The sequence below is a fragment of the Haemorhous mexicanus genome, chromosome 1, assembly GCF_027477595.1.
Source record: "Haemorhous mexicanus isolate bHaeMex1 chromosome 1, bHaeMex1.pri, whole genome shotgun sequence".
NCBI classification, from domain to species: Eukaryota; Metazoa; Chordata; class Aves; order Passeriformes; family Fringillidae; genus Haemorhous; species Haemorhous mexicanus.
Window position 1 is genome coordinate 2723388 of NC_082341.1, and position 23775 is coordinate 2747162.

Sequence of the window (23775 nt, forward strand, 5' to 3'; positions counted from 1 at the left end):
CAGCAATCAGAAAACATTCTCCTCTCAGAAGTCTCCCTTCCTCTGAGCCTTGGGAATTCTTTTTTCCTTCCTCCCATCCTACTCCCCAGCCTTGTTTAGACAAGTGTTTAGCTGATATTTCTGCCTTTCTGTTATGTTCTCTCTGTAACTTTATCCTCCCTTCTCTGGTGTACTTGAATGTATCTAAGTGACTCTCCCCATCACGTGGAGAATCTCTATCAAGAGTTGGGAAAGACACAATTTGACAAAATTTAAATTAACTCCTGACTTTTTTTGGCCTGAACAGGACATGCAATTTGGGGAAGCCCCTGAATTCCAGGCAGAGCCCTGCTCATAAGCTCCACCTGGCTTTGATTCCTTGAAGGAGAGTGAAAAGGGGCACCTCTTACAGCCCATTTCTTTTGGCTCATTTTCTGTAGCCTCTGTAACAGGGAGAGTCACTCTGGGATGGGGTGAAGGCTCCATCTCTGTGCAGTTGGGATTTCTCTCCTCCTCTAAGTTCTTTACCTCAAGACTGGACTCCAGCTCTCAGAAGACTTCACTGCTCAGGTGTGTTAAGAGTTTAGAACCTTTTTTCCATGTTAATCCCCCCACTGTTCAAAACCTTTTGGTTCAGGTGTCTCTAATTGGATCTGAGTTTTGTTGCTCACTCCTCTGAGTGATTCATGTGGGAATAGCTCAGTTCTGCCTCTCCTCTGCTCACATTGCTCCTTGCTTTCTTCTCCTTTGTGAACAGCTGCCTTTGATCTCCCTTTGATTTGCAGCTTTGAAACACAAGTGCGTTTCTTAATTATGCATTGTGAATCCTCTGCTAAACTAGCTGTGTCGTTTATGGCAGTGCCTTAAGGGGTCATTTATTCTGCCCTGAGCAGATGGAGGGTGCATTTAAGAGGTCTAGTGGGTGCCAAGACCTTGCTAAAACTTTGGAATAAAAAAAATGAGATGGTTATTGAGACATCTGACTTGGTTGTGTCTACATGTACCTACTGTAACAACTGGGCTTTATCCAAATCACATCTCCAAAGTGTAAATATTTAGGATTAAATAAGAATCTAGGAGTCAATTAATCCAGCTGATTTAGGTGTCTGGATAACTGAGATGCTGTAGGTTATCAGGCACTTCCACATGGGAATCCCAGGACACTGGAGACCTGCATCTTCCACCAGCAGCAGCTGGGGTCAGGTGGGCAGCCCGAATGTCACCTGTGTGTGGGTAATTGTATTAAATCCCAGGTTTTCTCAAGGACCCCGTGTCAGGGAGCTCAGATATTTCTGAACTCCCACAATTGGATGGAGCCCCTGAGGCCACAGCTCCTGGATTTTATATTTGAAGGACCCATCACATCAGGGCCATAAAGAGATTAAAGTTATTAATTCTCTGGATGTCTTAGAGAGATGAAACCTTTCAGTGTTGCTAAATGTCCTGAAGAATAGGAGAAGCAGGGCTGTTTCTTTCCATTCAGAGGGCTTTTTTTGGTATTCTCTGTTTCTAAATGAATTCCAAGAGGCACCATTAACAATACAAACTGGTGCTCACAGGGTTCCAGGAGAATCAGCTGAGGATATGGGAAATTGGTCTTTTATGGATTGCTCTAAAATACTGATTTTTAAAGAATCCCAGGGGCAGCTTTATAGGCAATGCTCTGTTGGCTTCTCTTGGCTTTGTCAAGTATAGAAAAGAAAGCCTGAATGTCCCAGATGCTGAATGCTGCCTGATTTCCTCTGAAGAAGCAGGTAAGTAACACTGAGATGACCCTATTTGGTAACCTCAGTACACCTGTTCTGTGATGTTTTACCCCAGACAGCTCAGCAAAGTGCAATTTTAAATTTTTTTTTAGAAGATGCTATCTGAATAGATCAGATAATCAGCTTGTGTTTTTATCTGAGGTTTAGGACATTCTGCCTAATTCAATAAACTCACTCCTGATAAGCTCAGCCCATCTATCATGCAGTTGTTTCATTATTTTATTTTTAGGAGCACCTACTTGTGCATTATTTGCCATTATGGTTAATTTTTTCCTAGTTTCCTTGAGACTGAGAATGAGCAGCTGCAGGATCAGCTCCGAGAGCTCCGGGATGAGAACTGCAGGCTCTACAGACTGATGGCAGAGAAAGATTTTGAAATAAAGGAGCTCCAGAAAAGAGTCCAGGAGGAGAGGTTGGCTCTGTCAGGTAAACACAGCAACTCTGTGTTCTCCTCATGTTGGTGTGCTTGATGCTGATGACCAAAAAGTGTCCCTGAAAAGAATAGTGCTCTGTTAGGGTACACAGTGATTTCTGTTCCTCATAAAACTGCTGGCTTGCTATTATTGGCACAAAAATAATGATATTCTGTAGAATTATTATTTTGGAAAACTTCTGTTAGTGTCAGAGAGCTGTGCTGCAGCTTTCTCTCCTCTGTAGGGTTAAATTTCTTATTCAGGCTCCTTTTTTTTCTGCCTGAACAGGGCACAGGCAGGATGCTGGATGAATGCAAAATTCAGCTTCTAAAGTGATTTTGGTGGTTTTTGACAAGTGAACTGTGCAGGCTGCACCTCCTCCACTGGGTGCCACTGTTGGTCAGGACAGCAGTGATGACCAGGCTTGAAGAGAAGGGGGAAGCCAGCAACGAAGAGAACTAAACATTAAATTCCACCTTAATCCTTGATTAAGCAGCTGTAGTTTGTGTTTAGGAGAGGTGATAATCTCTTCCTGGTCAGGACCAGGAGCCAGAGGTGCTGTTGCAGCTTCTCTGGCTGATGCCAAGTCCTTACCTCTGTTTTCCCTCTCTGCATTGTGGCAATTCCCACATTTCTTGGGAATGAAAAGCCTAGGGTGAGTGTGTGCAGTGCATTTGAAGACCAGATATTTAACATGGAAGCAGCAACCTGGCTTTGGTTAATTTAGTATTTACTGTGATTCTCAGCAGCCGTTATTTATCCTGAAAACTGAGGTAAAAGTAGCTCCTAGGTGGGAGGGGTAACACAAATCACACAAAGGAGTGAGAACAGTGCTTTTGAAAATAATGAATTGCTTTAAAGTGCTTTTAAAAAAGCACTTTAGATGCTTTTAAAATAAATTCTTTTAAAACAATAAATTATCTTCTTTACAAGGTTTTTAAACAGTGGCATAGGAACAAATTCTGTTCCCAGCTGTATTCTGTGTGGCCCCATTAATGTCTCTGGGGCTGCATGGGCCTCAGCATTCACTTGGGAGTGGTCTCTCCCCTCTCATCCCACCCCAGTCCATGAATATCAGAGAAAAGTGATTTCTGCAAAGCTCTGAAGGAGGATGAAAGAGTTAAGAGCAATGGCAGCAGCCAAGTTCAGTCTTCACACCCCCACCAAGGGTTTGTTGTTTTAGGCTCATGTTCCTTGCTGAGCTGGAAGTTCCTGTGGACATTGTTTGCCATGACATTGATTCTGCACTTGTACAAGAGCTTTGCTACACCTGTGTGGTGTTAACCAGGTGACACAACAGCCAGGCCTGGGGTTTGCTTTGTTTGTGGCACTAATCAAACCCTCCCTGATGAGGGAGCCAGTGACGTGGCTAATTAAAAGAGCAATTAAGAGAGTCATCCAGTGAAGCTCCCTGTGCAATCCCTAGGGAGTTATAAATAGGCACAATGAAATTTCCTGGACCTTGTCCAGGACCCAGCTGTAATACTGTGCCTGACCTTTGAGGACTGATGTCTAGAAACGTTCACACCTCTGTTCCAGCAACTCCTCCTGTAGTAAACAACCAGGCAAAGCAGTGTGTTGCCTTTTCCTGTGATAATGTCAAAAAATCCTGTTCCCAGCTGTCCTTCCCACCAGTGAGCAGGAAACACCACTGCCCTCTCTAGGTAAAAATGTGCCTACAGCCACCATTAAATCTCAGTTTTAGTGTGTCAGGTAGATTTCTCCTTTTATATTTCTCTATTGAGTACTATTTGCTTTTTATGAAATATTCTGGGCTGGACAGGATTTGGATTTATGTATATAAACATTGCCACAGTGTGAAATGTGGCTGTGGTGTGCTGCTGAATCAAAGGACCAACCCATCCAGCTGGCACCTCTGACATTTCTTCCCTCACTTGTTCATTGGAGTGCCTGGCACAGCTCAGAGAGGAAGGGATGGGACAATGCAAGTTCATTCTGACAGAGAACAAAAGCATGCTCTGTTCTGAATCCTGCCTGTGAGATGTCTCTCTGCTTTGATGTGTCCTTTCAGGGGTGTCTGGTTTAGCTGGAGACGTGGCTGCCACTAAAATAGTTGAGTTGGCCAAAAGGAACCGGGAGGTGACTGCTGAGTTTGAGAGTGAGAGAGCCAGAGTGAAGCAGCTGAATCACAGAGTCAAGGAGCTGGAGAGAGAAGTGAGGCATTTTTCTTGTTCCTTTTGCATAATAAAACATGGAAATCCAGCCTCTGGGATAGAAAATTAGTTTGGTTCATGTTCCCATGTTGAATTTGCTCTTAAATCTGGGTTTGCTTTGGGGTGTGGTCATTTCTGTCCATGATGTTCCCTCAGCTGTTTCACCTCTGCAGACAGGAGGAACTAGGAAAGAATATCCCCAAATTATAATGAGCCAAGGATTTATTAAACAGCAATTAGGAGTGTTCATTTGTAGAAGCTCAGAGACTTTTCTACCGGTTTGTCAATGCTATTTCTCTTATTATTTATTTTTTGTGAGGAGAAGCAAATTTCACACCTTTATGCCTTACATTCCCACCTTGTTAAGACCAGTCACTAATTAGTTCTTTATTCTTCTAAGCTTTTGTTATCCCTGTAATGAAAGATGTTTTCTGGAATAAGTACTTACAGAGCTGAGACAACACCAAACTATATCATATAAGACAGCAAATCTTCACTCAGACAGATTAAATTTTCTACTTTACTGTGACTTTTTTCCAACCTTTCACAGAAGTAATTTTACTCAGGTGGCTGCTGAATTGGAAATGAGATGTCCTGATGTCAATATTTGCTTTGTCCTTTGGCTACTGCTCCTCTTCCTTACACAGCATTGGTGATTTTTTTATTATTATTTTTATTTTTTTCTGAACTTTGCTTTCTTAGAAGACATCAGTTAAATGAATCAATAGTGCTGACAGCTGCATTTTGACTCAGTCTTTCACCATCACTTATTATCATGAGTCATGCATCTACCTGAATTGCACCCCAGCTACCTGAAAGATCAAGAAGTCATAGATTAAATTAAATTTTGCAGAACTCTTGCATAAATCCACAGTGTTCTGGTCACAGGGGTCTTGTCAAACAGTTGGCAGGTTGGCAAACAAGTATCAGGTGTAGTTTGGTACCTACAAAATCACACAAGTAGTGGAGCAATTCATGAATAATTTAAGGAAAAATCAACTTGGTTCCTCTCCCCTCCTGCAGAAGTGGAATGACCATTATTCAAACAGAAACATTAAATATTCTCAGATTTTGGCCCAAAAAGAAAGGAGCACAAACATTTCAGGAAGAAGATGAAGACGGAAATGATGTGTAAAATGAAAGCAAGGTTTGGCACTATGAGCTATCAAAAATGTAGAGTGATATTTAGAAAACACTGTTATTTTACTTATTTTTAGCTCTTTCCTTGCATGAAAACTGAAAAATCTGTAAATCATAAGTATTTTACCACGATTATTTTCCACTAAACAGAAAGGAAGGTGTGGCCACTGAACAATCACTTGGCAAAGGGTGGCCCATGTAAGCAAAGGGATGTTTGCAGAGAATTTCCTCAGAACTGGAGCCAGCAGCTGCCAGCTCCAGCTGAAATTCCTCATTATCAGTTCATACAAAACTTTATGAACTGGATAGAAAGAGTGATCCTAACCCATGAAAAAGTGTGAAATTAGAGCTGGCCCTTAGTGAGTTTTTCCCCAGATGTCCCTTTAATGAAGGAGCTCTTCCTCAGAGCCTTCTTTAATTCAGGCAAATAATCAAGATTTTCCACCCACCTCCCAGAATGAAGTCCCAAACTTTTACAGCTACACTTTCTGGCCTTTCCAGCCCCAAATTCCTGCACTCTCATCTATTTAGAAATCTTTGCAACAGCAACATAGGGCATGATTCAGAGCAGGAGAGGTTGTGTGTCTGTTTTCCTTTGCTGTGGCAAGCAAGAGGAGACAGAGTTTTCATCCTTAAATAATAAATTAAGTTATTTAAAGCAGTTTAAAAATGCTGCTTTAGAGCTCCCAGCTAAAAAAGGAGGTTCTAAAAAGAACCTTAACACCATTAAATCTCAGTTTTAGGGTGTCAGGTAGATTTCTCCTTTTATATTTCTCTGTTGAGTACTATTTGCTTTTTATGAAATATTGTGGGCTGGGCAGGATTTGGATTTATGTATATAAGCTTTAATTTGAGATACTTTTGGTGATAAAATACCTCAGAAGTCTCCATACTTGAAATTTGATCCCATCTCAGCAAGTCAGAGACATATTCTGAAGTTATTCCACTGTAAAATACAACCTGACTATTTGGGAAGCATTTCAGAAAAAAAAAATGCTTTCCTACTGATAAAAAACAGTGTTAAAAACAAGGTAAAATAAGATTTTTTGGGGTTTTTTTAGAGTACATAAACATCCAAGTTATACTTTTTTGCTGGTTAGTACTACATGGAGGGATGCTGTTCTCTGCATCCATTCTACACTAACAATGGGGTTCTTTTCCAGCTACAGGCAGCTGCAGAAAAAATCCATTCCCTTGGTGGTGATGCTGCAGGAATCAAGGAATCAGCTCTGAAAAAGCTGGAAGGAAACTTGGTAGGAATTGTATTGAAATGAGGAAATCAGCAGCTGATACTCAGCTCCTTTGTAGAAGTTTTGGGACCAAATTCCCCTCTACCCCCTCTATGCCCTAAAAATCAGGTCTTGAAAAAATAATTCAGTGGTCCTGATGGATCCATGGATGTTAATCCCTTCAGTTTTGCCCTGAGGGTTCTGTTGTCACCAAGTGCATTCCTTTCCTCCAAGGCTGAAAATCCAGAGGTGAAAGCACTGCAAGAAAAATTGAGCACAGCCAACGTAAAAGTGACAGAATATCGAAACCAGCTCCAGAATTTGAAACAGGAACTGAAGCTGACCCAGAAGGTACCACTGCAGGGAGCAGTCTGGGGCTGGGACCCCTGCAGGAGGTTCAATCTTGGGAAATTGGGAGGCTTTTGGCCTTTGGTTGGCCCCCATGAGCTGTTCCAGTGGAGCAGGGAGGTGAGGAAGACACAAGTAGAGGTTGGAATTGAAATGGTGCTCCTGGACACAGGGATGTCATGTCTTGCCTCCCACTGTCCATTGGACACAAATCCTTCTGAGTTTTCAAGTCCCAGATCAGCAGAACTGTTTGTGACATACATCCAGGTTCATTCCTCCTTTCCCATACATTTAATTATCTGTTTACTTTTAATGTAGGCTCCAGTGCCATGGGAATCAATGGGATTAAAGGTCTTGCTTGAACTAAAGCATATGTTTAAAGAGTTTGTTGGAATGACATCCACAATAACCTTTTCCTCTGATTCATGATGGATTTAAGTGTTATTATGTGCTCTGATTCTCTTTGGTTTCCCTACTTTGTGTAGGAGACCTGCAATGCAGATCAGAGTAGAGAATATGGTCCTAAAAATAGAACTCTGCTGACCTTTTTATAAATAATTTAAATGCTCTTCATACTAAGTTTAGCTGTGTCAGAATTTTGCAAGGGAGATTGGTTCAATTCCTGGTGTGTTTGAAGACAATATCTCTGCTCTGCTCCTGGTTAGTTATGGGTAAATATTCCTCATATCAAAAATAATTGTGTATATTGAAAACTGCTTGTGCTCCCTGTTAGAGAGAGCTCCTTTTCCTTCCCTCCCTCTCCCCAACACATCCTTTTAAGCCTTATTTTTGATGTGAATCCCTTTTCCCAGATTTTAGCCAAAGAAGTTGGGGAAGATGTGAATATCCAAAGTCTCTTGACCAATTCTGGCAGCTGGCGCGGGCGAGCTCAGCAAATTCTCCTTCTCCAAAGCAAGGTGAGTTACAGCCCTGCACAGTGCCTGTAACACATTTCAGCTGGGATTCTAAGTAGAGATATCACCTCAATTTAAGGTAAAAGTGCTGTTAGTTCTTCATTAATTCTTAGCATCTCTGGGTTGATGTGTGCACATCATGTTAATGACTCTGCAGCCCTGCAAGCTTTGGTATTTCAGCTGGGAATCTTTCACATCTGTGTCAAAGGAAGGAGTTCAGTGACCTTGGAGAGCTGTGGCAGCCTAGTTCAAGTCCCAGGGTGTTTTGAAGGTGCCTCTCTCCACTGAGAACAGAGGGAGCCCTGTCAGTGTCTGTGCTCTGACTTAGACACCTTTGTTCAGTGCTTGGAGTCAGATGGGAAGAATTGAGGCCAGATCAGGTTTTCAAGTTGTTCCCTCAGGAGCTTCAGTAAAATCTTTAACTCTTGAGTCTTCTGAAGGGCAGAGTTTAGCTGAAATGTCAGCAGCAGGCAGGGAGGCAGTTCTGTCTGCATCTAAATAAAACTTCTCTCAGGCAATTTGATATGTAATTTTCCTATTTTCCTGCTGTTCAATTATATGCCATCAAACTGTGATTTTTTTTGCATTCTGACTGAGATTTTTAACCTCTGCTTTTCCTTGAGCAAATTCCAGTTCCCCCTTTTATCCCTGCCTGGGGTTCATCTGACCACTGTTCCTACTGTTCTCTTTCTGATCCATACTCCTGAGGCCCCTTCTGTAGTCAGTGGGGATCTTGTAAATCCAGTCACTGGATCAAAAGTGAGGCAGGTTCCTCCAAGGCAGGGCAGAGGAACTGAGCTGTGGAAGTGCCCAGTTCCTTCCACTGACTATCAAAGCAGCCTGCAGTGAGCAGTTGACAAGCTGAGTTCCCTTGGATCCACACAGCAGCAATTCCAGTGCTCTGGAGTGCCTGCCTGGCCTCCAAATGTGGCCCCACAAAGGCACTGGTCTCCCATGTGTCCCAGATCTCCATCCTGCACAGATGCCCTAAAATCTGCATGTTTATTAGCAGCTAAATTTCAATTTGAAACACCAGACACTGCTAGTGTTAGTTAACCATGAAAATATCAAGAAATAATCTGAGCTGCATTTGGCTGTATCCTCTTTGCCCTGTACCCCTGGTAAAGCTCTGACTGAGTTGTCTTTATTGTGCCATAGGTTCATGAGCTGGAGCATAAACTGAATCACCAAAAGATCAGAGCTTCACTGCTGGAGATGGATGAGGGGTTGCTGGCATTTCCTGATCCAAGGAAATTGTCAGTCCAAGAGAAGAACTTGCTGAAGATTCGCAGCTTGGAAAAAGAAAAGAAGGAATCTTTGGAGGTAGAATCCTGTGAGCTGACAGAGTCCTGTTTGGGTGTGGAGCAGTGTGTAATAATTTGTCCTGCCTTCAGGGTGTGTTACACCCTGCCTAAAACCATTCCACAAACCCACCTGGTGTGCTGGAGGAAGCTCTGCCCCTCTTCACAGCCAAGCCCTGCTACAGCTGTACCCAAACTCCTCAGCAGCCCTCTCCCTCCTTGGCCAGGTGTGCATTTTTCATCCCAAATACAGACATCCCCTCACACCTCCTGGATCTGTAGGGCTCTGGGCTTCTCCATTTGAACAGAATAATGGAGAGTCAGAATCCAGAATAATGGAGAATCTACCCAGACCACCTGGATTCCTGAGCAGACAGACCCTTTCTGGATGCTGCCAAGCAGGCAGCCAGTAGCATTTATAATTTCTACTTCCCTAGGAATAATACAGTATTCCAGTCCCATTTTTTAGATTCTTCCAGGTAATGTGGGATTCTTTTTGCTCACCACAGCACCTGGGACTTGGTGATAAGTTATAACTTTCATTTCCTTTTACATCACTGCAGAAACTCTCTGAGCAACACAACACTCTCCAGAAAAGCCATGAGGAATTGAAAAAAAAACTTGATGCCTCAAGAGCCAGGAACCAAATGCTGTGTGGAGAAGTGAAGATGCTGAAGGGACAGATTGGAACCTTGCTGGAGAAAGGGAAACACGATGATGAGCTCATAGATGCCTTGCTGGTACAGTCTGTGTTGGTCCCAGCCCTGTTCCTCTAGGTGATAAAGCATGATGTCCTTTCATGGCACACACAGCCTTAGGGTGTACAGGAGCCTGATGGATCCAACTGTGACAGCCAGAGGTTTCCCTGTCAGCTGAAGTCCTCCTGCATTTTGGATCAGGTCATGTGGGGGCTGTGAGACAGCACCAGGTGCGACAGTGACAGCCAAGTGGCCCTGAGCTGCAGGGACTGGCAGAAACATTGTGCAGAAGGATTGAAGTAGGTAGAGGAAGGGCTTCAGTCCTGACCCAAGGCCTGTGTTCTTTATTCTGCTTTCAGCTCCACTGGTAGATTTTTGTTGGTTTTTTTTTTCCTTAGAGTGCCTGCAGTCCTGTAGGAATTTTTTTGTTTGTAACAAAGCTTCTATTTATTTTGTTACACAGCCCACAACACACAAGCTGAACCATGAGCACTAAACCATGTGCACACTCACATGCAGGAGCTGAGAGGATTTGGCCTCTTCAAAACCAGGAGTTTTAACAAAGGCTCAAAGATGCTGAGAAAGAAATAAATGGCTCCTGTCATGGTCCTGCCATGGCTTTAAACAGCCTTCCTCAATTAAAATAGCAAATTTATTAGAGAATATGCCACCTCCTAGCAGGGTTAATTCTGCATTTCCTGATCCAACTCCTCACTAGTTTTAAACCACTCAGATTTCCCTGCTGCTGTGGGTAGACACTTCTGCTTTGTTTTAGCTCAGCTGCCATTCACCCTTCTCCCACCAAGGCACTGTGGGTGCTGACCAGCTGATTAGGGGTGCCAAAGAACACTTGGCACTTTTTCTGAGTATTCCCACTAAAATTAGTACAGAAAGATGCAAGTTTATTTGGGAAGGGATGGTTAATCTCTTTTATCCCTTCTATCACAAAAGCACTTTACTTGCAGGTTGTTGGCCTGACAGAACAAACTGCCTGACAGGTATTAGATTTGTCAGTGTGGGAAAAAACCTCCAAAACTACTGGTGAAGCAGCCTGGCCTTGTATCTGTCACCCCACAGTACCCTCAGCTTTTAATATCACTATCACATGATCTGATCATGTTCTAATGCCACAAAAAGCACATTGAAATCTTGAGTTTCATTCAGTTTATGGAAAAAGTCACTTCTTTATCAAAGGCCAGCCTTTCTTGCTCTGTTTTCTGCTACACTGAGCAGCAGAGCTGGCAGCAAATTGAATCTGACTATTGCTTAGGTCAACATAACAAATCAAATTGCCAAAGTGACACAAAGTGACACCCATTCCCACCAAGGAATGGGCTTGGCAGGGCAGGGGCTTGCCCTGCCATTCCTAAATGGATATTTGTCTTGGGGGGGTTTAAAATAATCATTGTGTTCAAAATAAAGATCTCACCTGTTTCTATTTTACCAGAGCCAGCAGAAGCAAATGCAGGAGATCTTAAAGGGCCTGAGCCAGAAGAAGGATGAGAACAAGGACTCTGAGCAGACGATGGACCCTGAGAATCAGAAACAAAGTGTCCTGATAGATGAGCTCAGGCAGTTGGTGGCTGACAGAGAAGCAAAGGTTAAAACTCTAGAGGAGGAGATTGGGCAGCTCACACATCAGGTAAGCAAACTAATTAGAGGAGCACACTTGGTAATCACTTCAGATCTGCTCTTCCATTTCCTTGTCCCTTGTTATCCGAGATGGCTGCTGCCTCCAGACAGTGATTCCTGTCCTCCTTGACAGTCTTTCCTGATGGGATGATAAAGCAGGAATTCTCTTTTGTAACTCCTCAGTCCCTTGGTGCATAACTTGAGGCAGTTTCAGCAGCAGCAAACACAGAAATACCAATCACATCCACACATGGGCCATGTCAGGACTGTCACTGACTGACAGCAGGACTTGGGGCTGCACTGGGGACCCCTCAGTGCTCAGCACCCTTGGCTGCTGGAAGGAGGAAGCAACCAAATGTGTCACACCAACATCAGCAGCTGCTGCTGTCTCACAGTCAGGATTTGTGAAGAGTGTTTAGGCACTCATTCTCATTGATCCAAAACCCTCCTGGGGTTATGGTGAGGTTGTGAATCTCCCAAATACCTCAGGAATGGGAGCTGGAGCATTGAACCCAGGATGAAACCTTGGTTAGGGACACAAACCAGCTGTGCTGGCAGTGCTGCTGCTGCACTGTGGGTTATTAGTGCACTCTGATTTCATATGAAACTGCCCTTTTTACTGACTTCTGCTTTGTTTCCATCCTGCAATGGATGGGAATTAAAGCAAAGCTTCTGAGGAGGCCCTGTAAATCAAAAGTTCTGGCTTGCTTGTAGCAATAATCAAAAGCTGCTGCTTTGGCATCGGTGCAGCTGTTTTCCTCTGAACTATGTAATTGCTTTTTTAACATGCTCCACCATTAACAGAAGAAATCTGCCCATCCATAGGACAAGTCAGGAGCTGCTCATCCACCACACTCTGAGCACTCAGGATCACCTGAGGCTGGAAGGACAAAATCTGCCTGGTAAGAAGATCAGAAAGTCAATATTTCAAGTTGTTTGAGTAATCCAGGAGCTTGGTTTTCCCAGGGAGTTTCATCAAACCACAAGTGCTTTGTGCCAACAGCTGTGGCAGCCTGTTTGCAATATATGGGAATCTCTAATCACATTATCTCTTGGACTTTTGTCCTGGAACTGAGAAGGATGTACAGACTTGCAGACATGACTAGATTTGGCATGGTGGTGGTGCAGCTATTTCTCCTCCTGCAGCTCAGCTAATGTTTATGTGGTCAGCTTAAGTGCCTGGGAGTCTTTTCCCTTATGAGACACGGGGCTTCTAACGAGATTTCTGTGAGCAGGGTGGGGAATGAAGGCAAAGTTCCATTTTAGGTAAGCACTAAATCACTGGTGCATTATTTAAATCAATAAATGCTCTTTGAGTAGGATTTACATGCAGAAATGTTGAAAATACACCACATCATTTGTTCTTACCAAACACCCTCTTTAAAGCCTCACCGAGGACTGTGTAAATTACACTAATCTTAGTGCAGCAATAAATCTGATTTGTGTTGACACTGATGTGACTCTGGGTCACTCTGGCTGTGTAAAGGGACCATGGTACCACAGCAAGTTATATCCTTTCCTGTTAAATTGCTGCTGAGTTTGTTGCTAAAGAGTTCATGGTCTAATTGATAGTGAGGATTTGAGACTGGTCTGATGGGGATGGGGAAAATTTTTCATCAAGGTAGAGTTACAACTGATCTCTTCTGTGTCATTTCCTACCTCATTACTTTAGATACCCAATTTGGCTTTAAAATCAGCTGAGTATCCCTAAGTAGAGCATTACCATAAAATTTAGGAAGAATTCTGAGTTTTGAGTTGGAGTTAAAACATCTTTAATTTGAAAGTTTCTGCACCCTTCTGACTGTTTTAATTCTCCCCCTTCTAACTCTGCAGAAGTTTTGCTCTCTTGGAGCAAATCTATATTTTATCCCCTTTTTTTTCACCTCACATGTCTGCTGATGGTAAGCAGGAACCAAAGCTGGGTAATGGCTTTGTGGAAACCACTAAGTGCAATGCATAAATTATTGCTTGTGTACAGGGCCAAGGGCTCTGTCGTGGAAAGAGCTGACGTGTCAGGTGGGCAATGAATGATCCTGAAAAACTCTGAGAGCTGTTAATAACTTGGTCAGCAAGGCTCATTCCTTCCAATAAATTTAATATGCTGATGAACTCTCAATTCTGTTTGGCTGTAGTGAATCATCTTTTCCTATCAGAAAAGGTGAAGTGAAAAGCTATAAATAGATGCTAAACCTTTTGGAGATGGCAGAGTAAAAAATCTGCATTTTTAGACTGGGCCAAGGCTGTCAATATGAACCTTAACTTGATTTTAGGATTAACCACTCCTAGCCCAGAAGGCACATCTATCACTTGCACAATTCTAAGTCTTTATCCTCTTGTTAGCTACAGCTAAAGTAAGGAAACGTGGGGTAAGTCTGCAGGGACTTGGCTTTGGGCAGCTGAATTTGTGTTGAGGAAATGAACACCCCCTGAAATGTGGTGTCCCAAACAAATACCTCCTGAAATGGGGTGTCCCAAACAAATACCTCCTGAAATGGGGTGTCCCAAACACACACACCTAAATGGGGTGTCCCAAACAAGCACACACCTAAATGGGATGTCCCAAACAAGCACACACTGAAATGGGATGTCCCAAGCACACACTGAAATGGGATGTCCCAAACAAGCACACACTGAAATGGGATGTCCCAAGCACCCATCATTATACACCAAACTCATCCAGGCTGGCAGTGATACTCCAGTGTTATCAGCTGGCTCCTCCTCTTACAACAGTGAACCTGACAGATCATCCTGAGGGTTTTCACAAAGCAGATTTCATCAAGCTGTGTGAAATACATAAAGCTGTGTGAAATATATATTTTAAAGGGCATTGGGAAATCCAAGTTGTGCCCTGCGTTGCAGAGCAGAGGTCGCTTTGTTAGGAAAATCTGTGACATGCAAACACCATCAAACTGCACAGAGCTGGGATTGCCTGTGCCAGTGCTGGGTGAAGGTGTGAGGTGAGGGAGCTCTTCCCCACAAAACACAGACTTTGGGGAAGGACTGCCCTGTGTGAAGCCCTAACCCCACTTTCCTCCCCCCAGCACAGTGTCCGCGATGGGCCATGTGCTCGTGGAGTCAGCAGCCTCAGAGCCTTTCTTCCTCATCCCACCTGGAAGGTGGGTATATCAACTTCATTATCAGCAAGGGAGGTGCTCTGCCATGCTCTGCAAGCTGCTGAAAATCCTTGTCTTACCTGCCTTGTTTCTGTAATGAAAGCTTCTTGCACCATCCCTCCTACCTGAAGCTGTCTAAGAGCTTTAACATCTGATTTCTCTTCTTAATTCTGTAATTGACTGCTTGTTTGACACCAATTTTTTTCCATTTTTACTCTCAACCACCAAGATTTCTCCTGCTTTTTATTTCTTTTGTTCTAAAGAAGGTCTTCCTGAAAGCAGAGAGGTCAGAGAAGTAATGAACTGCATAATAATGGGATGCATGGGAAAACTGCCCCTTCCTTTCAGCACATTTTGGACACAAGAACAGCCATTGTGCACGTGCTGCCTGAAGCCTTTCAGAGGGAGAAAATCAATAGCAGGGCATTTAATAGTTCAGTGTAGCACTTGGGAGATGGAATCTCCTTTTACTTTGGCAGTAGCAGTGGGAGGAGAGTCAGGGATAATGAATTGATCAGAAGTGGAAGTTTGTTTTCAGGGGTGATGGGGAGGGGAAACATCCTGGCAGCAGCTTTTTGATGACACTCCTTGTGACTTTATAGCCAAATATTTCTGTTCTATGTATTGCAGTCTTGAGATGGGTGCTGGGGGGAGGTAGTGAGCCTGGCTCTGCATTCTGCCTTCACCTTCAGACAAGTGTACTGGAGATAGTGCTCAAATCCTGCCTTTGTTTCGTTCCTTTCATTCCAGAAGTGGGAACCAGACTCTCTGTGCTTGTGCTTTCCTCAGGTCTGCTGGCACGCACAGCTTGAGCTGGGAAGTGCTGCTGGGAGAGCTCATAACACAGAGGACTCTGTGCCAGGCTGCTGAAGAGGAGAGGGAAAAGCTCCTGGAGCTGGTGGCTGTGCTGCAGAAAAGGTACAGCCTCATCATGCCAGCAGCATCCTCTGTGGGCTGCTGGGACCAGGGAGCACTGCAGAGTCTGGGATGTGCACTACAGTACATCACACACTGCCATCCTTGCCTTAAATAGGGGCTTTTCCATTTTTTTCTGCTCAATTTCCCTGCCTGGCTGATGATTCATTCTTTTTATTATTCTTTTAGAACAAAGGGCAGAAAAAAAATGGAGCCATCTTCCAGCTTGCTGCACCTAGATAAAACCAGAATTGCTGTATTTGTATATGCATGGCTTTATTGAGGCAGCAATATTATTCATCAGTAGTAAATACTGTAATTATTGCTAGAATATTCTCTTCCAAAGCTTTTCACATTCTTTTTAAGTTCCATTGTATCCTTTTCTAAATGAATTTATTCTGGTTTTACAGAGGTATAGCAGTGATTTCTTTTTTTAAATTTTATTTTCCCTGATTCAGTTCAATGTAAGATGATGCTAAAAGCCAACCATGTTTTAGGAGAGAAGGGAAAGCAAAGTAATTTTTTATTTGACACCTTTCAGCTACTGGTTTTTTTCCCAGTATGTGTTCTTTGATTCCCAAATCTGTATTCCAATATTGCAAGTATATTCCTGTCCCTGTGCTTATCAATACAATAAGCACTGTTTGCTTACTTGCTCTAATTTACCACAGTTATCATTCTCACTTGTATCACTTTTGTCCTGCATAATCACAGTCAGAAAAAAAATAGATTTTTTTTCTTTTAGAACTGTGGAAAAGGTGCTTTTAAAGCTAAATTCTGGAAATACATGCTGGGAAAAATCTTTTTCATGTTTGTAAGCCCAGTGACTTTAATAGAGCTGTGCAGTCAGATGAGGATGGGGCTGTGAGTGGTAACTGAAGTGTGGCCACCACCAATATGGGGTAATGAAAAACAGAGTCAATGAAATGCACAGTTGCTTGTAAAATGTGCCATAAACTGATGATTCAGCAGCTCCACAGTTATCACACATTTATCAAGCAGGTAACATAAATTTTATGAGACTGTGTGCAATAACTCTTAGAAGACCTCAGGGTAATATAGCACCAGTAGATTTCAACGTGAATATATTTTTAAAAATCATGTTTTCCTCCTCTTCCCTCCATTGCAGGAGTGTAACAAAGTTCAGGTAACACAAATAATGCTTAAATCAAGAGAAGAGCCCTGGGAATTGTTATAAGTGGGATTTTTCTACAGCATTTTACTTTAAATTATTCCTATTGGCAGATGATTCCATTAAAAATCCCACAGATCTTGCCATTTTTCCTCCAGTTTTTGTGTAAAGTGGATGCCAGAGGAACACCAGGGTCAAATAAAAATTTAGTGAATGCAGAACCACTGAGAGGAATAAAATGTCTCAGAGCACATCACCAGCCTGGGAATTCACTGCCACAGGAGGTCGAGTCTTGCCTGCAGCTACATTTTTAAACCAGTGATATAATTTTATTAGAGTTGTAATAATTTTTTTTTAGTTATGCCTGCTAGGAGAGAAATAAACTAATCAAGTCTCTTGATTCAGAGAGTAACCAGCTTCCACCCATGGGGCCAGGAGGGAAATGCTCTTTTTCAGTCCAATCCAGTGAATCAATCTGTGCTTCTGTTTAGCTTTAAACTCCTTGGAATCACTTGGTGTCAGTCACTGCCCCACTGGCAGCATCTGTGGGTGCACATCAGATTTTTGCAGTTAATTTTCTGAGATGTCATTCGGGATGGAGAGAGGCAATTTGCTTTTTTGTGATGTAACCACCAGTTCATTTTCCACCCTCTCCCATCCATGGTCATGTCTAATTGCCAAGTTTATTAAAAGCAGAAGTTTCTTTTCTTCCTCTCAGATAACTGACGCAAATGTTAGACTGTTGTTATAAACTATTTGCCTTCCAAGCTTTCCCAGAGTGGCTAAAATATTAAGTTTATTATTCCTGTAATAAAAGATCTCTCCTCAGCAATCTGCAGCTTCCTTGCTCATCTGAGGGGTGAATTCACACAGGGAGCCAGAATTAAGGGATCTGAGCAAACAAACCCATTGTTTCCAACTGTACTCATTAGTTAATTCTCTTTTGCATATTTAGAAGATGTCACCTGATACAATTTCACTGGGATTTCTGCCTCTGGATGCATGGAAAGTTCTTTCCCTTCTATTGAGAGCTCTGAAGGAAGAAGCAGGATTCAGTACCAAGACAGATTTGACATAGACATGACACAAATGAGCTGAACTCTTTTTTTCAATTCTTTTTTTTTTTTGCCTGTCAGGGTGGAGGAAAGCAGTGACAAAGTCTTGGAAACTGAGAAGAAGCTCCAGGAGGAGCAGTGGCAGAGTGACAGCTTGGAACAGGAGCTTGAAAAGCTGCAGGTAGATCCAGAGAGCAGCACAACTGCCCAGGAGCCTGCCCTGAGGAGCGGAAAAGGTGAAGGGGAGCCCTCAGGTATTGTATTTGTGGGGTGTCCCATGGAAGGAAGGAATGATGGATCTGACTCCATGTTCTCAGAAGGCTAATTTATTATTGTATGATACTATATTATATTAAAGAATGCCATACTAAACTACACTAGAGAATACAGAAAGGATATTTACAGAAGGCTAAAAAGATAATAATGAAAACTCCTGACTCTTTCCAGAGTCTCCACTCAGCTTGGCCCTGAGTGGTCAATAAGTCAAAACAATTCACATGAAACCACTGGAACAATCTCCAACCACATTCCAAAGCAGAAAACACAGGAGAAACAAATCAGATAATTATTGTTTTCCTTTTTCTCTGAGGCTTCTCAGCTTCCCAGGAGAAGAATCCTGGGCAAAGGGATTTTTCCAGCCACAGCCACGTCCCCTATTTCACCTCTGGCCTTTATGGACAGCAACAACATTCAGGCTCCACCTGCCAACCCAGCCCAGTGCTTGACCTTGCACGTGGTGATGGGACCTGCTCAGAGCCAGCAGCAAGGGAGGAGGCAAAATCCTGGCCCTTCTTCACTGGAGAGGGTTTTCCCACAGGTCTGAGGGGGGCCAGGATTTTTGCAGAGCGTTTCCATGGGATAATTCCAGGAAAAAAAGCTTTTCCCTGCTCTGTGCTGCCCCCAGGCCCTGAGCTCCCTTTGCACTCGTGCCTGAGGGATTCAGCTGAAGGTTAAGAGCAGAATTAAAGGACATATCCCAATTTAAGGCCTGTCAGTGCCTATGAAAAACTACTGCTGGTGATGAAGTAATTAGATCTGGTGTAATTTATTATCCCATGAACGTGATAATCTCCTGCTATAAATATGAAAGCCTCCCTGGCGTAGTTAAAGAAGAAGAATTCATGGTGGATGTTAAATTTTTATTTCCCTGATCAGATCCTTTTATTGCTTAAGGACTCTGATTCTGTAAAGTGTCTAAACCAATAAAATGGCACATATTCTTAAGGAAAATTTTCCAGTGGTTTCCCTTTTTATGTGTATTTTCATAAAGTAAAAAGACTTCAAATACCAGAAGATGAACAGCAGGGAGGGGAATTTCAATTTGGCAAATGTTGGGGTGGTGTCAGGCTGAGGTAGGGTGACCACAGGGACCATAGGTCTCATCAGAAACCTTTTCTGAGCCCTTCAGAGGAACCTTTATACTGAATGGAGACTGAATGGGTGCTTCCAACCTGCTTCTCTCTGTAAAACATGGATTTGTTCCTTACAGCAGGATTGCTGTGTCCTTGGAAGGGGCTCCAGCCCACACTGACTCATTCTCATGTGGTTTTTTTATGAGCACTGATTCTTAGAGTTGTCTCACCTGTATTAGCTGAGAGCAGAAAAATTTAGATCCCAGAAGTGTGGGAGCATTTTGGTGCAGTTTTGTGCAGAATTTAACTGAGTTTCTTTCTGAGTGCTCAGACTTTTACACAACCTGGTGAAGTGTTGATGTGTTCTGTTACCAAATCTTCCCCTGGCAAGCTCCAAGACAGACAAACTCTTCAGGTCCTGAGGCTTTTTGGTCAAGTTTTGTTGTGCTGTATAAAGTTTTAGTAACTCCCCTCTGCTGGCTGGCATTTCATAGCCAGAGGAGGAAGCTGTTTTCACCAGTGACTGATCCCTTCTCACTAAATATTTAGTTCATTAATCTCCTTGCTTAAGGACTAAAAGCAAAAGTAGAAAAGGATTGGCTGTAAAGCTAATAAGGAGAAATCCTCTCTAAATCCATGAGATGAGTAGGTAACAATCTATTCCACTCCCCTGCTTTGATGAGAGCTTTGTGATGTGCCAAACTGGAGTTTGTACAAGAACCAACTCTACAAGTCTGTAGTACACCTCTTCAGCAGAGCATGCAGCTTACCTCAATGCTTTCATGCCAGTGGTTGAGGAAAAAAGAAAAAATGAAAAGCTTGAATACAAAATAGAGACCAGAGAACCTGCTAATTAACATAATATTTTCCTTTCTTTCTGAAAGTACAAAATTGTAGAGAGCTGATCTAATTGCTAGTCTAATGTTTCTTGTCCCTTCAATTCAAGGGAAGTAGATAATGATGCTAAGGAGCTGCAAACAACCCAGTTGTGTTTTAAAATCATTCAGGCTTTTCATTTTCTGTGCTTTTTTTCCTGTTTTATCCAAATTCCAAATTATCAAAGAATAATCCCAGAGGAGGGCTAGGTAAGTAACAGCAGGTTTTCCTCAGCCCTGTAAAGCACAGCCTCAAGATCAAAAGCATTTTTTAGCTGTACAATGCAGCCTTTTCTTCTCATTTGTTTTTGTCAGAGTTCAGTACTCTCCAACCAGGTTCTTTCAGATAATTCCACACAGGGAGAATTTAGTGTTTTAATACCAAATTTGAAGATATTTGATGTTATAAGGGATATGAATTGGGAAGAGGGTTACAGAAATGTGCCAACGTGACAACACAAGCACAAACCAGCAATTGCAGTGCTCAGTAGGAGCACAGCACAGATTCCAGCCTGGCTGTTCCCTGTCCTGGTGCTGGATTCCCAGTTGTAAGGACTGCAGCCAGCTCCAGCCTCGTGTTCTCTTCATTTAGCTGCTTTCTTGATTTTTATAATTTATTTGGTGCTGAACCACATAAATCCTTCCCTCATGTCACCTGGCTCCAGGTAGGGAGTGCTGGCTATTGATTATTTTAGAGAAAGCCATTCATTTACATTGGCTAAAATGATTCAGCCTTCTGTCTCCAGCAGAGATCACCCTGCAGTCCCTCAGGGCTGGGATGAGTTCAGCATCCTCTGCAATAGCTGTGCTCCCTTCCTGCACTCCTTCCTGACTCCCTGCACACTTCTCTGCTCCTCCTTCCTCTGCAGGGATTCACTGGTCACAGGTTTTGCTTCTCCAGTCCCAGCTGTAAATTTGAATTACATTTTCTCTATCACCCTTAAAAAAATGCTGATTTTTTTTTTTTGGGATGGCCAGAGCTGCATGTTTTAGGTAGACTTCTATTTAGTAAAGCATTCCTGAGGTAGAACCTTGGTTTGAAGTACATCTTGAAGTACATTTAACCTACATTTTGTTTATGCTGAGGATCAAAGTGCTTTACAAAAGTTGTTTCAATGGGTGCCACATGCAAACTTTGTCCCAGACATTCAGGAAGCCACAGTTGTCATAATCTGAAACACAATTACAAGATTAACATCAAATTAATCCTTTTCAGCTGTTTGTAACCTCTTGTTTTGGTCACTTCAATATTTGGAATTCATTGTTTTTCTCCCTCCATATGTAGGCATGTATTTATCTCTGAAATGTAAATTCATCATGTCTTCATTTTGCTGGAAGGAAATTAAACTAATTCTGTTATATATTTATGATACGTTATGGATGTAGCATAGAATTTAGGAGATTAAATATTTGTTTAAGAGATTTGAGAGAATAAATTCAGTGGTTTTTGACACTGACTCAGCATGCTGCCAAAACTAATTTGCTGTTTTACTGAACTGCATTCTGTGGTTGAATCTACAGCCCAGCCCAGCCTCCCCTTGCATGAGAGTGACAGAGAGGAGCTCTCTTCATCCCTGTCTGAGCTGCCCCTGGAGTCTCCAGTGGAAGAGCTGAGCAGGAGGTGTGTTCTCCCTTTCTCCATGCTGGGATTACCCTGTCCTGCCTCAGGAGAGGAGGAGCCAGTGCTCAGTCTGCTCTTTCTCAGGGCTCTGGGTTTCAGTGTTCCTTCCCCAGAACAGAGGTGACTGTTCTCAATTTGCTTTGAAGCTCCCCAGCTCACAGGGAGGTTTTTCCTTTTGTTTCCTTGCAGGCTTGGCTTCCAGGTGGATGAGAACAAAAGTCTGAAGGCTGCTCTGAAGGAGACTGTGACAACCAAAGGGGATGATTTTTAACTGCACCAAGTCACAGTGGAGGAAGTGAGGGATAGGTTTGCAGAGGCTGTTGAGCACCATACCAGAGAAGAGTTAATCCAGATACTGCCAGTCCTTTGGGCTGCAGAGCAGGGACAGAGCCCAGGCAGCAGTGTCATTCTGCAGCCTCAGATTGTGTAATTTCTTCAGCGTTTGCAGGAGAGGATGAGAAGCAGAGATGAAATACAAAAAATGAAGGTTTTATGTGTCAGCACTTTCTGTCTCTGAGGCTTGGCAAGCAGGGCTGGTGGGTGTTGTTTGGGAAGCTGCAATTCTGCAGGGGGATTTGGGACAAAACCTTCCAGGTTTCAGCACAGTGTTCCCTGGGAGGGCTCGATATTCAATCTGCTGCTGCCTTTATCAGCTCAGGAAGCAATTTGCTGTACAAAAGCTGGGCCAGCCCCCTTCCTTAGAACAAAACAAGCTCTGTTTCTATCCCACACTGCTACCTGCCTGTCTCAGGCTTTCTGTAGCACTTCAGTGCTCAGGCACAGGATTAGCCTGACCTGGACCGTCTGCAAAATCAGCTCTGGGTGGGCTCCTCTCAACAGTCCAAACCTCCTCCTTTGCTTGAACATATTGGCAGCAGTTTTCTGAAACTCCAGTGAGTTTCCACTGAAGAGCTGTGCAGATTACCCCTGCAATGAGTCAACCTACCTTAAATTCAGCTCATTCCATACAAAACTTGCCATCCAGGTTATGAATTCCCTGTTTCTGGGTCTCTGCATTCATCCATCAGGCAGATCTTGTTTTCCCTGGGAAGAATTGCTGTAAAATGCAGGCAGGTCTTCACTGCAGCAGTGCTGGGACTTTTGGAGCTGCTGCAAACCCTGCCAGCCCTGTCCTTCTCTCCTGCAGCACAGTGAGGACACAGAGTGCAAGCTAATCAGGCATTGCCATGCAGCCTGCCAGTGCAGAGCAGCCTTGGGGATTCCAGGCAAATGGAGAGCCAGGCATTTTTGTACAGTGCTGCTTTGTTTCTCACTTGAAAGTCTTGAAAGCTTTTCTTTTTTTCTCCTTTGCTTTGTCAGCCTCTTTTTATGAGCCTGAAGTTTGTCAGGCTTTAACCCCAGCCAGCACCACCTGTGCAAAGTGTATTTTTGGGCATGAAAACCACTTCTCCCTTCCCCAGCACAGGGATTTCATCCTGACTCCCCTGTGCAGAGTGGAAAAAAGCAGAGCAGGAGTCACTCCAGATGCACTGTCCCTGTCTTTTTTTCCTGTTTAGGTTCAGAAATGTCTCTCTTCAAAAAATGTCTCTTTTCAAACAGTTCCTGGAGTCCCTGATGGAGGAAGTCAGGGAGCTGGGGGTAAGCTGGGAGTTAGCAGGGAATTAACCCTCCCTGTGCTCATGGGGCTGCTGCACTGCCCTAGAGCTCAGCCCAGCTCTCTCACAAAAAGCAGGACCATCCATTGCAATATTTTTCCTGCCAGTAGCATCAGAGGAAAAAGCATCCTGTAACCCTCAATCATCTCTGGACATAAATTGAGGAATAAATCCTGGGTTGAGAGGAGCCACAGCTTTGGTTTCAGCTCCATCCTGATGCCTCTGTAGAGGAGAGGAATCCTCTGGTGGGGATTTTAAGGACCTGCAGGAGTGAGCAGATCCCTTGGAAAAGCTGCCTGAGCAGGAGCAGGACTGTGGGAGCTGTGCAGTGCAGTGGCTGCTAAATTCAGGCTGTAACTTGGGGCTGCAGGTTCTGATTTCACTTACACAGGAGTGTGAATCAATAATATTTTCCCAGGAGCAGAGCAGAGGCATCTGCTGCCCTTCCTTGTGCCCTGTCCCAGGGAAGCTGTGAAGATCAAACCTCTCTCCAGGAAAAGGG

At 43.3% G+C, this 23775-nt stretch overlaps 1 protein-coding gene across 1 annotated transcript; it reads left to right on the plus strand.

The window, feature by feature from the left end:
- Positions 1-424: 424 nt before the first annotated feature.
- CCDC13 (coiled-coil domain containing 13) lies at positions 425-22148 on the plus strand. The gene is made up of 15 exons (XM_059838397.1): positions 425-549; positions 2023-2171; positions 4191-4333; positions 6636-6725; positions 6936-7052; positions 7862-7966; positions 9122-9286; positions 9828-10004; positions 11410-11604; positions 12420-12496; positions 14636-14710; positions 15497-15625; positions 17891-18063; positions 21558-21657; positions 21847-22148. The coding sequence occupies exons 2-15, from the start codon at positions 2102-2104 to the stop codon at positions 21926-21928; spliced, it is 1698 nt and encodes a 565-aa protein (XP_059694380.1). The 5' UTR covers positions 425-549; positions 2023-2101; the 3' UTR covers positions 21929-22148.
- The last annotated feature ends 1627 nt before the right edge of the window (positions 22149-23775 follow it).